The following is a 15,058-nucleotide window of genomic DNA, read 5'->3' as shown; positions in this document are numbered from 1 at the left end:
AAAAACTCCGAGGAAGTTTTTGCATGAACAAAGTTCAGAATTTGTGAACTTTTAAGATTTGTTATGATTAAAATTCAACATGGCATTTGTAACTAAAATTGCCTTGTTTTTATTTAACCTATCAAGTAATCTTGTTTAGAGTTTTGTCTTATTGCTTTTTTCCCCACTTTTAGAGCAATATGCTACAGTGTTAGTACATTGTTGTCACACAAGGTCAGAAGCAAACAGTGGTGATCATGTCATAAGTTTGTGACAAAGTAACACTTCCAACATCACTCAAATTACAAAACATTTATAAAATAATTTACTATAGCTCTGCTGTGGTTTGTAAAAGACTCAGTCAGCTATGTCCAGACTTTAGTTATAACAATGACTGTTAAGCTTTAAGTTCCCATGAGCTCAGTAACAAAAGTAAAGAAATGAGTCAAGCTGTACATCCCATGATGGATGTAGAATGAATAATATCCTGCTCTGTGTTATTTCAAGTAAAGATAACTTCTCAATAACCTTGGGATGAGACCACAGGAAGTAAGAATGACATCAGTGCTGAGGGACACTCCATGTCCAATATAACCAAATACTGTATCGCCTTAAATTACAATTGTTCCTAAGAGGTCTGAACAGTAGAACAGCTCACTTACATCTCTGGCTTTGCCGTAGAAGGCCTCTTGAGACGCTGCCTCCAAAGACCCAATATAGAACATTGGGTGGGTCTCTCCATATCTGTGACACACAAGACAAACAATAGTTCATCAGTTGGGTTGGACATTACAACAATGAAGTCTTGGTTCTTGCTTAGATCGGTTCTTCGTATCATCACTTGACAAGATGCCCACCTTGAAGAAAATTCGGCAGTAAAGTGAAGTAAGGCATCCGCTTCGTTCTCACTGTTTTCTGGCACTGCAAGATGAAAATGAAAATTAATTAATCTGTCTAACCAAGCTGTAATACGAGCCTAATATGTATTTTTAACCCGTTTTTCTGTACGTACTCATAGGTGATTTCCGACAGCCTGTTGTGCCCATTCCAAACATTTCCGAATCATCCACACCAAACTCTGACGCATCTTCAAAATCGTCCCCCTCGCTGTCACTGATCATATGAACATCTGTGCACTGTAAACATTCAGTTTTTAAATGTTAGTTAACCTGCATGCATTACTGCTGAAGTAATCAAGAGAGGTGAGGACCAGGCTAGATCTTTTCTGTTGACTTACTTCTTCTGTGGGTTCCTGGGCGTTGGCTGGTGAAGATCTTCGACAAACACTGAGGTGATGGCATGGGTAGCTGATTCCAGACAGGGCTAATGTCATCTAAAAGTAGTAAAAAAGGAACATGGACAAAGGAGTGCCATTAGTTTTACAGACCAATTAACCAGCTTAATCTGAACAAATAAATCAAAATTATAAAAATTGCAGAAATATCTGAAAAGTGTGGTGAGGATAACTCCAATTCAGTCAGGCTGGCAGGAGATGCTTTGACGTCTTTGACCATCAATTTTAAACATTTTCCATGATTATCTTCTGGATTTAGGCTGGAATTTAATTGAGTAATCTATTATTCATTGCAGCTCTGGTTGTACTTTCCAACTATCCAACATAGTTGGATAATCAGAAACTTGTCTTCGATTACTAAAGCTTGACACACGTTTTAGAGTCTGTGTCCTGCTCGAGGCGAAACCTACTCCACTTCAGTCTTTTGTAATAGTTTTCTTCTTCTTTCCATCAACTCTGACCACCTTACCAGTGTCTTGTTGGAAAGAAAAGCATTCCAACAGTACAATGCTGCCCACACCATATTTTACAGTGAGGAAGATGTCCAAATAATTATTTTCAGTGTTAGTCTTCTGGAAAAGATTATTTTTTGAATGCAAGCCAAAAACTCCAATCTTAACCGAGTAAAGGACCTTTTTCCATGTTAGTGGCTTCCATCACATGCTTTAGGCGAAACTGTTTTTTTTTTTTTCTTTCAATAATGACTTCTTGCTCTTCCTCCACAAAATGTCAGATTTGTGTACAAGTCTGGGCAATCCAGCTGATGGCTGTTCCTACCTGAGGTGTAGATTTCTGCAGCTCCTCCAGAGTTACTTCTTTAGTTTGGTTATTACTCCCCTTGCCTGTCCTGTCAGTTTAGGAAAATGCCTCAGAAAACTGAATTATTTCATACCCTACTCATGAGCTGACTATTACACTATTTACACTTATTTTATTGTCGTTACACAAAGAGGCGATGGTAAAATTGGCAAGGAAATGTCACCGGAACACAGAAAAACAAACAAAACATGATGATGGCATTCACAGAACAGCTGCATTTATATTGATATTAAATTGACCATTTTCTAAATGGATGACTTCCAAGAAAACTGGGTGCAGAAGATTTTATCAAAGGTTTTTATTTGTTAAAAAAAAAAAAAAAAAGCTTCACTTTTTTTGTCATTTTACCACACTGATCCAGTTAAATGCATAAAGAATGGATACACTATATTTGTGGTTTTAACATAAAATCTGAAAACTTTCAAGAAGTAGGAATATTTCCAAACACAACATATAAATCCAAACACAACATATAAATTCAGACCTAGCCATCCCTTTTTTCATGCCATTAAATCAAAAGCATGCTCTTCACCATAATGAGGACGAACTATGCTGTGGTTTCTGTACACCTGCAACAGCCGCCACTGAGGTTCTGTGTCTGTAGAAAAGGAGCAACTGACTAATTAGCTCCCAGACCCGAAGCCGGCATTGAAAATGTTGGCGTTCAGCAGGGACTCATTACAGCTAGTGTCTCCTGGTTCGGCCTCCAGGGACGACAACAGTATAGCCAAGCAGGTTTTAGGAAGAAAGAATAAAGAAACTTTGCTGTTTTTAAAACCAAAGAAAGTATCTTCATATCAAGATTTTCTGGTAGTGAAGAAATATTTGTTTTTAATCAACAGTGATGCCTGAAAGTAGGATTTTTCATTGTCTATGCATGTGTTCCTGATTGCAGAGATACTACACCGTAAAGTAACAATATATTTTCACTGATGCACTATTTGTTAGGAGTCCATCAGAAAGACCAGATGTAAAGACTTTTCTGGGAGAGTGCACTTCTAAACCACAGCGGAGCCGTAGGGCAGCCAAGCTGAGTGTGATAAGGGAGACACAGAAGCTGAGCGTCCCCTGCAGAGGTCCTGTGATCTGCTCTATTGTCAGGTGCAAAGACACACAAAGACCAGCTGGACACGGCTGAATCAAGAGACGATTACATGCAACGCCAATTGAATCTGAAAAGGACCAAACAGGCTGAACAGAGCTTTTCTCTGAATTGGAGCGACTGCCCATGCCGCCCTCAACTTCTACAATAGGAGAGATCAGTGTAGCCATCAGACCTTGAATGCAACATGGACCCAGATGTTCCGCTGTTTGAATTGCATAGATAAATAAGACATATTTGCCAAAGTTCCCTGCTTTCTGTCATGTCTGTCACACTAGTCAGAAGAAAGAGAAATGTTTTCAAATGTTTGAACCACCTGCCTGGTGAAACAAGGACATTAATGCATATGTCTTTCAGAAGGGCTAAATAATATCCTATCATTTTGACTGAGGTTGAATCACTTTCTTTTCCACCACAGAAATTTAAAATCCCACAATACATATATAAACACTGTAATATAAAAAATAAAGTTGAGATGCAACCAGTCACTTTGTAACAGCCTTTCATATGCACACTAATTTCTAACCATCCAATTGTTAATATGTTGGTTTTTTAAGCTAAACTAAGAAGGTTTAAATTATCACAATGATCCTGGAGAAGTAGGCAACAAATTATCTGGGGTCTTAAGAAAACTGATTGAGAATACTCTGAAACCACTTCTAATATTGACTGATGTGCACTGACCATAATAAAAAAAAGAAGCATAATATACAGGAAAACTAGTATTACCCATGGTATCAGTGACAGAATAATATCCTGGTGAGCAGTTCTCTTGTATGGAGCACATTGACCAGGGTCATTTACAATATTTAAACAACACAAACCAAAAACAGCATCAGAGTTTCTGTTTCCCATTTTCTATTGATCAGTAGTAAATTAAATCAAGAATGGCTAAGAAGAACAACAACAACTAGCAAAGTCTGTCTTCACTCAGGCAGCTGTATTAAGTACTAAAGAACCATAGTATTGAACCAGCTATTCTCTCCTGAAAACCACAGATACACATGTACAAGTATTGTCAGGTCAAGCAAGACTTTTCAAAAATAAAATAAAAAAACAACAACAAATATGTCAAAGGAAGAAAAGACAAGAGGCTGTAACAGAGTGAGATTGAGCAAGACTAATAACTAACAGGAAGGCTGAACAGAGTAAAGTTGCTTTGTTTTATGTTTTTAAACTTTCAAACCATCTGTAATGAGCTGGGTTTTGAAGTGTATTAGCCTTTTGGTGATCTCAGATGCCAATTTCATATAATTCTGTCAATCATTGATCCACACATGTTTATCATTCCCATAGGGGAAAACCCTCCACAGGCAAAAGTTGCAAGTTGTAAGCCTTAACTCTTTGATTCGGCAATCGCCGCATCAAGGGCCGTCAGTGATCCCAGCTGATTGCCTTGTATGATGTGAAAGGACAAACTGATCTGTAATGTGGAGGGAGGGGTGGTGATTTATTGGAAATGATTTGAACAGGGCAAGACTTGCGCTAACAGTCTGCTTTGTTTAAGGAACAAACTGCTACTAATGCAAACAAAACTAATTGCTCATGTAAGATTATGAAGTCAGGAAAAAATGTTAACCCCATAATCATTGTCTTTTTAAAATAATTAATAATAAAACCCTTTTTTGCAGTGATGCCATTTTGTACTAATTTAAATTATTAATACCACTCACAAAAGGTAGGCTAGCTCAAGTATTATTTGAAATAAACATATCTACTTATACTATAGCTCTTACTGGAAGGGGCCATGGGTAAGTCAGAGCTTCGCAAAAACAGCCAATAAAATGGACTGCAAAACTCTGATTTATGCATCGCTAATGAAAAAAGTACAATCTCTTTAACAGTAAAACAAAGTATGTGGGCAACAGACTCCGATTTATAAAAGAAAGGACTAGGTGCAATGAACCCATATTTAAAGCATGACGTTGACATGAGAACAGGTATTCTCACAACTAGCATCAGGTCTTAATGGGTTGAAGAAAAGCCATGGCCAATTAGGACCTCATATGTACTAAGCCTTAAGAGTTGAATTAGTGCAGATGGCTGTAGGTGCAGAGCCAATGAAAGCCATACGAGGTCTAAGCCTGGAGGAAGACAAGGAGTGGCCCCAAGACCATTTCTTTGAATTGAGTGGCAATCAAATGTGAGAATCCTGACAGCGAGTACGGAGAGGATCTCTGTAAACCCTTTACGCCGCTATTCACAATGAGAGGCTCTTGTCTAACAACCTAATAAGTGTTTAAATCAAGTTGATCACTTCCCCACAAAAGGACAGCCTGAGGGGTTTGGAGCTGACATTGATGCCAAGAGGGGAGCTGAAAATGGGGAAAAAATGAGCTGAGTGCCTCTCAGTCCTCTTTCTTGCTTTGACCGGATGGCTTTCACCAATGTTGAAGTACATAAGTGCAGCTTGGCGGCTCAGTGATAAAATGTGGAAACAAGGTTGAAGCGCCATAGGGCATTAGGTCGGGGGGAAGATGAGGGTAACACCCCCCTTAAATGACCCTCTCTCACATCTCCACACAAAAGAAACTGGCTCCTCTTTTTTGGATTCTTTTAATTAACACTTGCATTGAGGCTCTAGGTATTCAAGGGCTGATACAGGGAAAGAATTTTCTCCCTCTCTTACCCCTACCTATCCTGTGCCTCTTCCCTTCAACCTTTTTTCCCCTCCCTGCTCCTCTTCTTCTCTTTCTTTCCCCCCCATTCCCTCTCTGTTTCTTTTTTTTCTTCTTTTCTAGAGTAGGCAGTGTTTGGATTAGGTGTCTGGCTGTGAGTGTGAGATAATTACCACTGACAGCTGCACTGAAGGCAACCACAATCACTGCAAACCAAACCACCTCACACCAGCATGTGAGTTACAGAGCAAGGAGAGAACAGAGACAGACGAGGAGGAGACGAAATGAGTTTGTAAAGAATAAGAAAAGAAGAAAAACAAGGCTGAAAAATACCCCTCTTACTTGTTTGTACCAAGACGCTGACAGGAAGATACAAAGCAAAAAGAAGATGGAGAGAGCGACCGTTGTGCTGCAGGCCATTTGCACATGAAAGTTAAGAATTTATGACTTTTGAATTGGGGGTAAAAAAATAAATAAATTGTACTCCAGTTAATTTTTATCTATCTAAAATCAGACATTTTCCGCCTTAAAATGCAATTAATTTAAGTTGTATTATATTAATCCAAAAGGAAAATTCAATATTGTTGTAACTCATCATCTTATTTTCTTCAGAGTTGTTGGAGATGCTGATGGCTGTGGGCAGAAAGGATGTCCTGCAGCAGTCTGTGCCAGATTGGCAAGGAAGAAGCCTCTGACTGAAGATAAGAGTCTCTTAAGGCTGCTCCGGGTCATGTGTAATTTTCTCTATTTTGTGCAATATGGTTGCACTGCACATAAATGGAGCATCAATATTTCACACTCAGCTTCGTTTTGGCTGTGAGATGAAGGAGCTGCTGCTACAGGTCCTTCCTGTGCCATGCATGGTGGCATCATGTTTTTTATGTTTACTTGAGGTGGTTTTTTACTTTTCAGAAAAAGAGTCAATGCAGAAATGGGGAGATAAAAACACATTTTCCAAAAGAAGTTCTGATAATAGTGAACTTTCCCATCCATTGATTCATCTGTGTCTTATTAGAGGCTTTGAAAATGTCAAAGTCCAAACCTCCAACTTGGAAGGTAAAACTCTCCATTTTTCTAATCTGTATGGTCCATGCTAATTTGCAACCTCTGCATTTTGTTAATTATAGCCACGATATAAACTTTATCTTACAAAAAAGTATATCGAAATTTTACAATCATTTCATAAGAAGAGCAAGAAAAATCTTTTATTCCAGCTTTATTATTTTAGGAAACGTTATTCTAGGCACAGAATGCATAACCGAGAAAAATCTGTTGGATCAACAGGATGGATAAAAGCAGCCAGTTTCAAACACCTACCTCCTAAAGTGAAGATACAGTGAAGCAACTGAGGAGTTATACTAAACTTTTTTTTCTTTAGAAGGAAAAAGAAATTCAGTCAGAGGGGCTTCTTCAGCTCTGAATGTCACCTGAAGAAAGGCAGGTGGTGGAGTGCCTGCGCTTAATGCTGAGCCCTGTTGCTCTGGAAACCAACAGGCCCTCCTCAATAAACCCTTGGTTCCACACACACCTATCAGGTTGAGAAGGATTCCTTTAATGCCAGCTGGGAAACGGAGAGAGGCTCTGCCCTACAAGGCAAGGCACCTCAGAGGCTCCTCGGCATTAATACATTAGCAAACACCATGAAACACTGCCTAAATGTCAGCAATTACAGGCCGGGAGGAACGGAGGGAGTTGGTGGTGGAAAGGGGGGATGGACGGATGAGGCAATGCAATAAGGATGTCCCACTGGCTGTCAATCACTACAACAGGTGTGAAGGAGGCGCTGCCAATCAAAGCAGCTCCAATGAGATGAGGCGCGGCTGGAAACAGACCAAGCTTGCTCAAATCATCCCCAACAGCAGAGGACGTTACCGTCCCATTGGCCTCGCAAATCAGCTGTTGCACAGACCTCTTGTCATCCTCAGCACTGTTCAGCACAGCTTTGCCAAAGCCTCAAGAATCAAGAGGAATTTGAAGGCAGAGCAACATTGTGGTATTTGCAAATAATGCCAGAGTATTTGTTTTAATCTACTTGGAGTAAAATGAACTTCATCAAGTTTTAACTATTGCAAAGTCCAAAATACTTGCATCTGAGTGGGAACTTTTTCCCAGAACTATTCAAGACCGCTGTGATGCAGTAAACCCAAGGAAAATGAAAACAAATGCTAAAGTAAACATTCACACAAAGACAGCATGCGTCTTCTCGTGATCCTCTATTTGGCTGCTCTGGAAAACATTATAAACTGTCTTCTAGCAAATCTAGAGAGCAGACAACATTGGAACGGAAATTAAATAGCTACAGGAAGATTTTAGAAATTCATTAAGAGCTACAAAGCTAAAAATCAAAGCTTTGAGTGTACTATAAGTCAAAGACCTAGAGATGGCAAAACAGCTCTAAATATTTCAAAAATTGGGATGGATTTGTAGAAAAACAGTAGAACACATTAAAGCTACAACGTCTCCCAGATCTGCTCCAAATGAGCATCACTTGAACGTAGCCACACCAGTCACGTCCAACACCCCATACAACTGGAGTAAAGTCTATAAACCAATGTTTTGTTCGCTGCCAACTGAGCGTTATGCATCCTGATCCAGTTTCAATCCTTCATCAGGGCCTGAAAAACTCCAACCGCAATAAACAATGAAACAGATTTAGCGGACAGTGTCAGAAGGGATGATGCAACACATAACTACCAGTCTCACTGAAAGACGAGAGTTTCTACAAGCCTCTTTTCTTTCACACACAATCTGTGACTTCATTAAACTAAAACCACACCAACTTAAGAACTTTCTCAGGAACCATGAATAAGTAGTAGAACAATGCAAAGAAAGTAAAAAAAAAACCTATAAAAAACACTTAAAACCACAAAACATTCTTGCCTTATCTTGTCAGTGCTACTGTATAGGGTTATAGTTGCGATATTTGTGCTGAGCGTGCAGTAAGACTGATGTGATCGCATATTTCTTGATACAGTTTATGTAAATCAATCACACCGCAAGTCAGTCATAGATGGTCTTTTAGAGTATTTCTTGCAATACTGCATTTGTTTGAATAAGCAACAACCAATTATAACCAGCAAATGAAAATAATGGACCAGGCAGCAGTCGTTACTAAACAAAGAAAACTTAATACAACAAATACTTGATTATTACACCCTATGAATATTTATCTAAGCATACAAATATAACTCACTATATATTATTTAGTCAGTTACAGAAACTAAAAGTTTCACAACAATGTACAAAACAGTTTAGCCATCAGAGCTTTAAAATCAATTCAGGAGTAGAAGGAGTGAAAAGAGAAAGAGACTCTTAGTGTCTTTTTAAGAAATCAAAATCTGTTAACGGAATATAATTGTATGTCATTAGAGAGAAACTCATTATTGTAAGAAAAGTTCTTGTTATGAAGAAATCTCGATTCTCATATAGAACAACAAAGTTCCTCGTGTAGTACCAAGATAGTCTTTTTTTTTTCTTAGCTCTGACAGACAAACGCTTCAATAATAATGCTTTGCTTCATTGAATAATTTCTCACAGAAACACATGATGGACATTAGGTTAAATAGTGTTCGTCAAAGTTACTCAAGATAATCCTAACAACTTGAACTCCATTTAATTTGAAATACATCGACTCTGAATCCCAACTATTGTTGCAGACCCTACATGGAGTAGTGACGGACTGATGTACAATATTCACCACCAGAATCAATAACCAGTGGTATATTTGGAATACCTCATATGCAGAAAGCTTTGAAAAGGTACGGCAATGTAAAAACTATAGAAATATTACCTACTTGATGGAAAATCAACATAAAGTGACAACCAAATCAACTTTAATCAGGAGAATGTGGGTCTAAAAGTAATCTAGGGGCTGTAGCTGCCATGTTTATTGGTCCAAACCCCGAGAGATGAGACTGGGCTAATGAGCTAGACACTAACATTGGCTCTCCATCCACCCGCTAGACCAGCCAAGCCCCGGGCTTTCTCTGTTAATACCTTCAGACGTTTCAATAAGAGGGCTATGGCTAGTGCAGAGGCCATTATTACATTTCTGTCTCTCTCTTCTCTGTGCTTTTTTAATATCTTCTCATACAAAAAAAACAGACTCTGCAGTTATGTATTAGCCAAGGACCAGGCCTTTGTTGGCACAGAGAGCTCAAATTTATTCATAATCTTTGGCCAATAAATCTACAGCTATGAGCTAAAGTCCCAGCAAAAACTAAAAGAAATTGGTCAAATAATATATGATTTCCAAATAAATCTTAGTGTGAAATTGGGAGTAAAAGGGATTTTTTTTCTAGTTGTTGGTGAATAAGCAACAAGTAATTGGAAATTAATAGCTTTAAAACGTTTTTGCATGAAAACATACATGGTTTTGTTTTGTGTCTTAAATTCTTTTAGATTAACAGAGGAAAAGAAAATATTCAGATAATGATAATGGTCAAAACCTTCAACTTTAAGTTGAAATAATAGGTTTCATTTTGTTGCACAAAATACATTTTCTTATGTTTATCAATTTGAAGAGAAAGTAAAAGAAACTGCACATAACTCTACATTTGAAGGCTTCCATGGCAAAGATATGTACAAATCCTTTAGATTAATCAGCTTCCTTGTTGTAGCAAATATCAGTTACATTTCTCTGATTGGGAGTTTTGAAATTTATTTTTCCTCCCTCTGCCAACCTCCTCAATGTGTGCGGTGGCAAGATAAATGTGTGTATTTGTTAAGTTCACCAACCTTTGTGCTTTTTAAATTATTGCTCTAGCTGTAGATAAAGGCAACTTTACATCAGGAGCAATTTTCTTGCTGATTTATGGCTATCGACACATTTTCACCAAATAGCATGTTCTCTTGTCTTGGCCATTATGATGAAGGTTTATGGAAGAATGGGAATGTGTGTGACATTTTATTTAATATCCGGAGAAGAGTCATGGATTATTAACTTTTTGCTAATCAGCCTTTACTGTCGCAGCATATTTTGCTTGGTGCTTGATGGATTTACAATTGGCTTCTCATAGCTTTGATAGACAAAAAAGCAGCAAACAATTTTCTGTAAAGTAAAAGGGTGGATATGCTTTTATTCTCAGTCCATGTGTGCACCATAAAAGGTATTTGCTTTTACTGTTAATGCTCAAAGCTTAACAAAAAAGTCAGGTGCAGTTATTGTTCTCCTCCTCTGAGCGTTAGAAATATGAACAATGGGTACCAGGTATAAATAGCTTGTATTCAACAAAAACACTGGATACACTGAAACAGCTTGTTCTTATTAATCACAATGTGAACTGATATTACAGTCTGTTTTTATGGCATAGGTCACATGTGTCAAAGTATGAATTTAAAAGACGGCAAAGTCAACAACAATACTCCAAACCAAACAGCAGCGACGCATAACTAAAGGGAAAATGCTAGCCGGGGGTTAACCCAAGAATGTGTGTCCAACAGCTTGTCAATGTGGCATGATAAACCATCCCAAACAATTAGCATGGGAACACATACGCTGTCAAAGAGGGGGTGAGACAAAAGGGGTCAGAGGTTCCTCAACATGCTGTATGGGTCTGACCTCTGATCAGCTTGACACTGCGCAGAGTGAATGGCTGGGAAGAGCAACCATGGGACGGAGAGGTCAGCGGGACTCAATGATGTGAGCTTTAATGTCCACAGATAGGGGACAGGGGACAGGAATGGTCTTTGACATCTTAATTAGCTTCAACATCTTACTCTAAAAAGGCTTGACATAGCAATGTACGACTACACACCAATCAAAACTTTGAGCCGAGATTAGAAATATCAATTAAAACCACATTGTTAGATCCGACTAATAAAAAATAGGAGAATTTTTATACTGAAAATTGCTTGTTTTTATTATTAATATGGCTTCATGTGCAAGGTGTGGGATGATTACTGAAATATTCAAGGGTTTGAAAATGTTCCTATGTTTTAAATTCCTTATAGACAGGGACCAGAGAAAGTGCTGCAATAGAAAGAGGTCAAGTCAGGTTATCTCGTACTCTATAGAGCAAAGTTGCAGATGTTTGATCTATTTTTGATTACATTGATACAATATATGTATCAAAATACTGATTTATTTTTAACTTTTCTCATATTGTGTGTGCTTGACATTAATTCACAAGCAACAAAAAATATTAACCAATTAGATCATCTCATACATTTTGATTTTAATCCAGAAGTAGATCATACGGTTTGAATATTGTAGCGATCTATGCCTGATAACAATATTAAAGTAGATGAAAAGGTGGTTGAGTGTTGAACTCTTTGTGCAGGATATATTTCAGAGACGGGCTCTCAGAATATCAGAGACTCCTCACACACTCTGCATAAACTTTTTGAACAGTCACCATCAGGCACAAAGTAAAAATCACAGTATTGCAGTTGTTTTGTTTTTATTTAAAAATACTTCACACAAATCCGTTAAATAATCCCAGGGAAACACAGTCACATTTCTTTGTAAACTGCTTATTAAAAAACAAAATTGTACTGAACTGAATTGATAAATCTCATTTATTAATTACTGTTTCCATGTGTGGCTCTTACAGAATCATCGGACGCCGACGCAGGCCATCCCTCCCACTGCTGATGCCTGACTGGGATGTTGGTCAAGTCTGAAATGTTCCTCTTGACCTAGAAAGAAAAATAAAATAAAATTAGAACAATATGAACAATGGAAAACTCACACCGTCAATGACTCAGGGCTTCAGGTTATGTTGTGAATATTTCGTCACTGCAATATTCATATTGTAAAGGACTGCTTGGAGTGGAATAATCGTTGGCTAATTTATTCAAAGTGTTCTAAGTGCACATTTTACATGTTAATGTAATCTTTAGCCTGTTGGGCTAAATCTGCAATCTTACCGCTGCAGATGTTCACACCAAACACATTTGTGTTTGGTGTGAACACAAATGTAGCATGTTGGTCCCCAAAATGCTAAAGGTCAAAGGGTGATGGAAGCACAGATAAGATAATAAGCAAATGTCGCAATTGTTATCGTCACCTCAATATTTACAAATATGATCATAATCATATTTTCTAATATCATGCACCCTAGACAAGTTAAATTGAAAATGATTAATAACTTCAAACAAGGAGCTATATTACCAAAGGTATAAAAAGTCATCAATGTTAAGATTTTTGCTCCATTTACTGAGATGTCAGAGAACATGCCTGAGGGTAGCCAGTTGTTTCTGGCTGCATGAAGCCCATTCCCACCCTGCTGTTGCACACTGCTGATCAGATGGTCTAGAGAAGGCTCCTACACTTTTCCCTTACTTACAGAACAGACAAATTTAGTTATGTGGAAACATTTCTAGTTGTGAGTTAATATAATTGTGTGGAAAACTAAACATGTTTTCTTATTTAACTTTTCCCTTCAGCTCCAAGGTGGGGGAAGTCTGCATCAGTCTGCTCCAGTTGCAGTGAGTCAGCAGGGAACAAAAGTCAGCATGAGAGACGAACAGACAGAGAACAGTTTTTAAGGTGGATCTGGTTGGATTTGGGTAATGTGAACGAATAACCAGCCCAATCACATGTTGTTGTTAGCCAATGAAAAGAGATGCTGGGATATGGCAACAAATGCCAACCAACTTTTAAAACAAATGTAGCACCAAGTGGACTTTTGTAATCAGTTAACTTAAAAGTATCCTTGATGACCTTTCAGTCAAAGAAACAAACAGATAATGAGCTTTATTGAATTCACATTAAAAAATTAACACTTAAGTCCCTTTTTATAGACAAAGCAAAATTTCAGCCTTCACCAATTTTTAGTGCCTCAAACAAAACATCTGAACAGAATCTAGCCAAGGCCATCACTTCTTCAAAGTGCAAATGCAGTTCGATCATCCTGAATCATCTTAAAGATTACAATTCAATCGATATTTTCATTTTGTCTTGATGTAATTGGTTCACTAATCGTTTAATTAAGGTGTTGAAATGAATCAATGTACTGTTATATTCCTGTGTTCATTCTATATTTTAGATCAAATATATGAATTTATTTTAGCATACATATATCACAACACTTTTACAATTTGAATAACCAATATGTTGGGCTATTTTTGCAGAGGTAGCAAATAAATCATGCTCTCTACACCATATGCAGAAGCTAAAGCCAAAAACAAAGTCCAGTTTGATACCCGGCCCCGAGACATTTGCTGCATGTTTTCCCTTTTTCTCTCTGCTATTCTTCCTGTTCAGCTACTAATGAATATGGAACTCTAGTGTCATAAAATAAAAACATGTAAAAAGAAAATCATGTTAATTTAGTTTTTTATTTTTAAATCTTTGATTAAATACTATAATACACTGTACTTGAGTTATTACTTCTGAACATTTCCATACCTGTAAAGTCTCTGGGTCTATGCCTTTTTATCTGTTTTAACATATACATTTATATGAATAATTTTCACTGGAAAGTGTGGCTATAATTGTTTCCTGAAGATAAACAAACAAATCGGGCTCAGATTTTATTATTAATCTGCCATTCAAAGCTTAAATAGAAAAATTAGAGGGGAGGCAGAGAGCAGAGAAGGATAAGACAAGACAAAAAAAATAGAGCCAGTGTTGTCAGCATTCCTCAGATGCCTCAGCTAATTCCCAGCAACAACAGCCACACACTCTGAAATGAACAGTATTTCTCTTCTCCCATTCATGCGCAGACCCTGTATCAGCATCACTTAATAACATTCCTTGGTTTTAAACAGTTAGCAGCCAGCAGCGGCTCTCTAACCAAGAGCCGTGTTAAACCCTCTGGTGGGTTGTTGGTTTAAAGCCCTCACGCCAGCCCGAATGTGCGCCAGTCAAAGCAGATCAAAGCCCCAAGTTAGCGCCTGAGCTCTGATGATGGTGGGTGCTGGTGAGTTTGTTCGGGAGGATCCTGACATTCGGGTCCTGCAGGGCAGGACGCAGACGCTGAAAAAACTACTATTGTAGAGGAAAGATCCCACCATACATGGAGCAAATCCTGTTTTTGTTACGTGCACCGAAGATAGAGAAGTCCTTCTATGAACTTTGGGCTGCAGCTCATGGAGGTGGAAGTTTAAAGACTGCTACAAACACGAAAGCAAATTTAGGCTGTAAAGGAAAGAATCTGCAAAACAATGTATTAATTTCGGGGACAAACATTGTTCTTATTACAAATTACGTCCATGTAATCACACCTGGATATGAATATCTTTTTGTCGAGATGAGTAAATATTTTATCTGAGTTATCAATCCCTTTGAGAAAATATATT

General features: G+C 37.9%; 1 protein-coding gene across 1 annotated transcript in view; it reads right to left on the bottom strand.

Moving 5' to 3' along the window:
* The window catches only part of faf1 (Fas associated factor 1), a 71,950-nt gene that overhangs the window by 33,777 nt on the left and 23,115 nt on the right, over window positions 1-15,058 (bottom strand). The window contains exons 8-12 of the mRNA XM_005806360.3: window positions 12,365-12,451; window positions 1,217-1,312; window positions 992-1,115; window positions 837-900; window positions 642-723 (exon numbers count right to left, since the gene is read on the bottom strand). Coding sequence (XP_005806417.1) covers window positions 642-723; window positions 837-900; window positions 992-1,115; window positions 1,217-1,312; window positions 12,365-12,451 — 453 coding nt within the window. The remainder of the gene's footprint in view (window positions 1-641; window positions 724-836; window positions 901-991; window positions 1,116-1,216; window positions 1,313-12,364; window positions 12,452-15,058) is intronic.

The sequence above is a fragment of the Xiphophorus maculatus genome, chromosome 9 (genome assembly GCF_002775205.1).
Source record: "Xiphophorus maculatus strain JP 163 A chromosome 9, X_maculatus-5.0-male, whole genome shotgun sequence".
In the NCBI taxonomy this organism is placed as follows: domain Eukaryota; kingdom Metazoa; phylum Chordata; class Actinopteri; order Cyprinodontiformes; family Poeciliidae; genus Xiphophorus; species Xiphophorus maculatus.
This window is presented reverse-complemented; position numbering and strand designations above follow the sequence as displayed.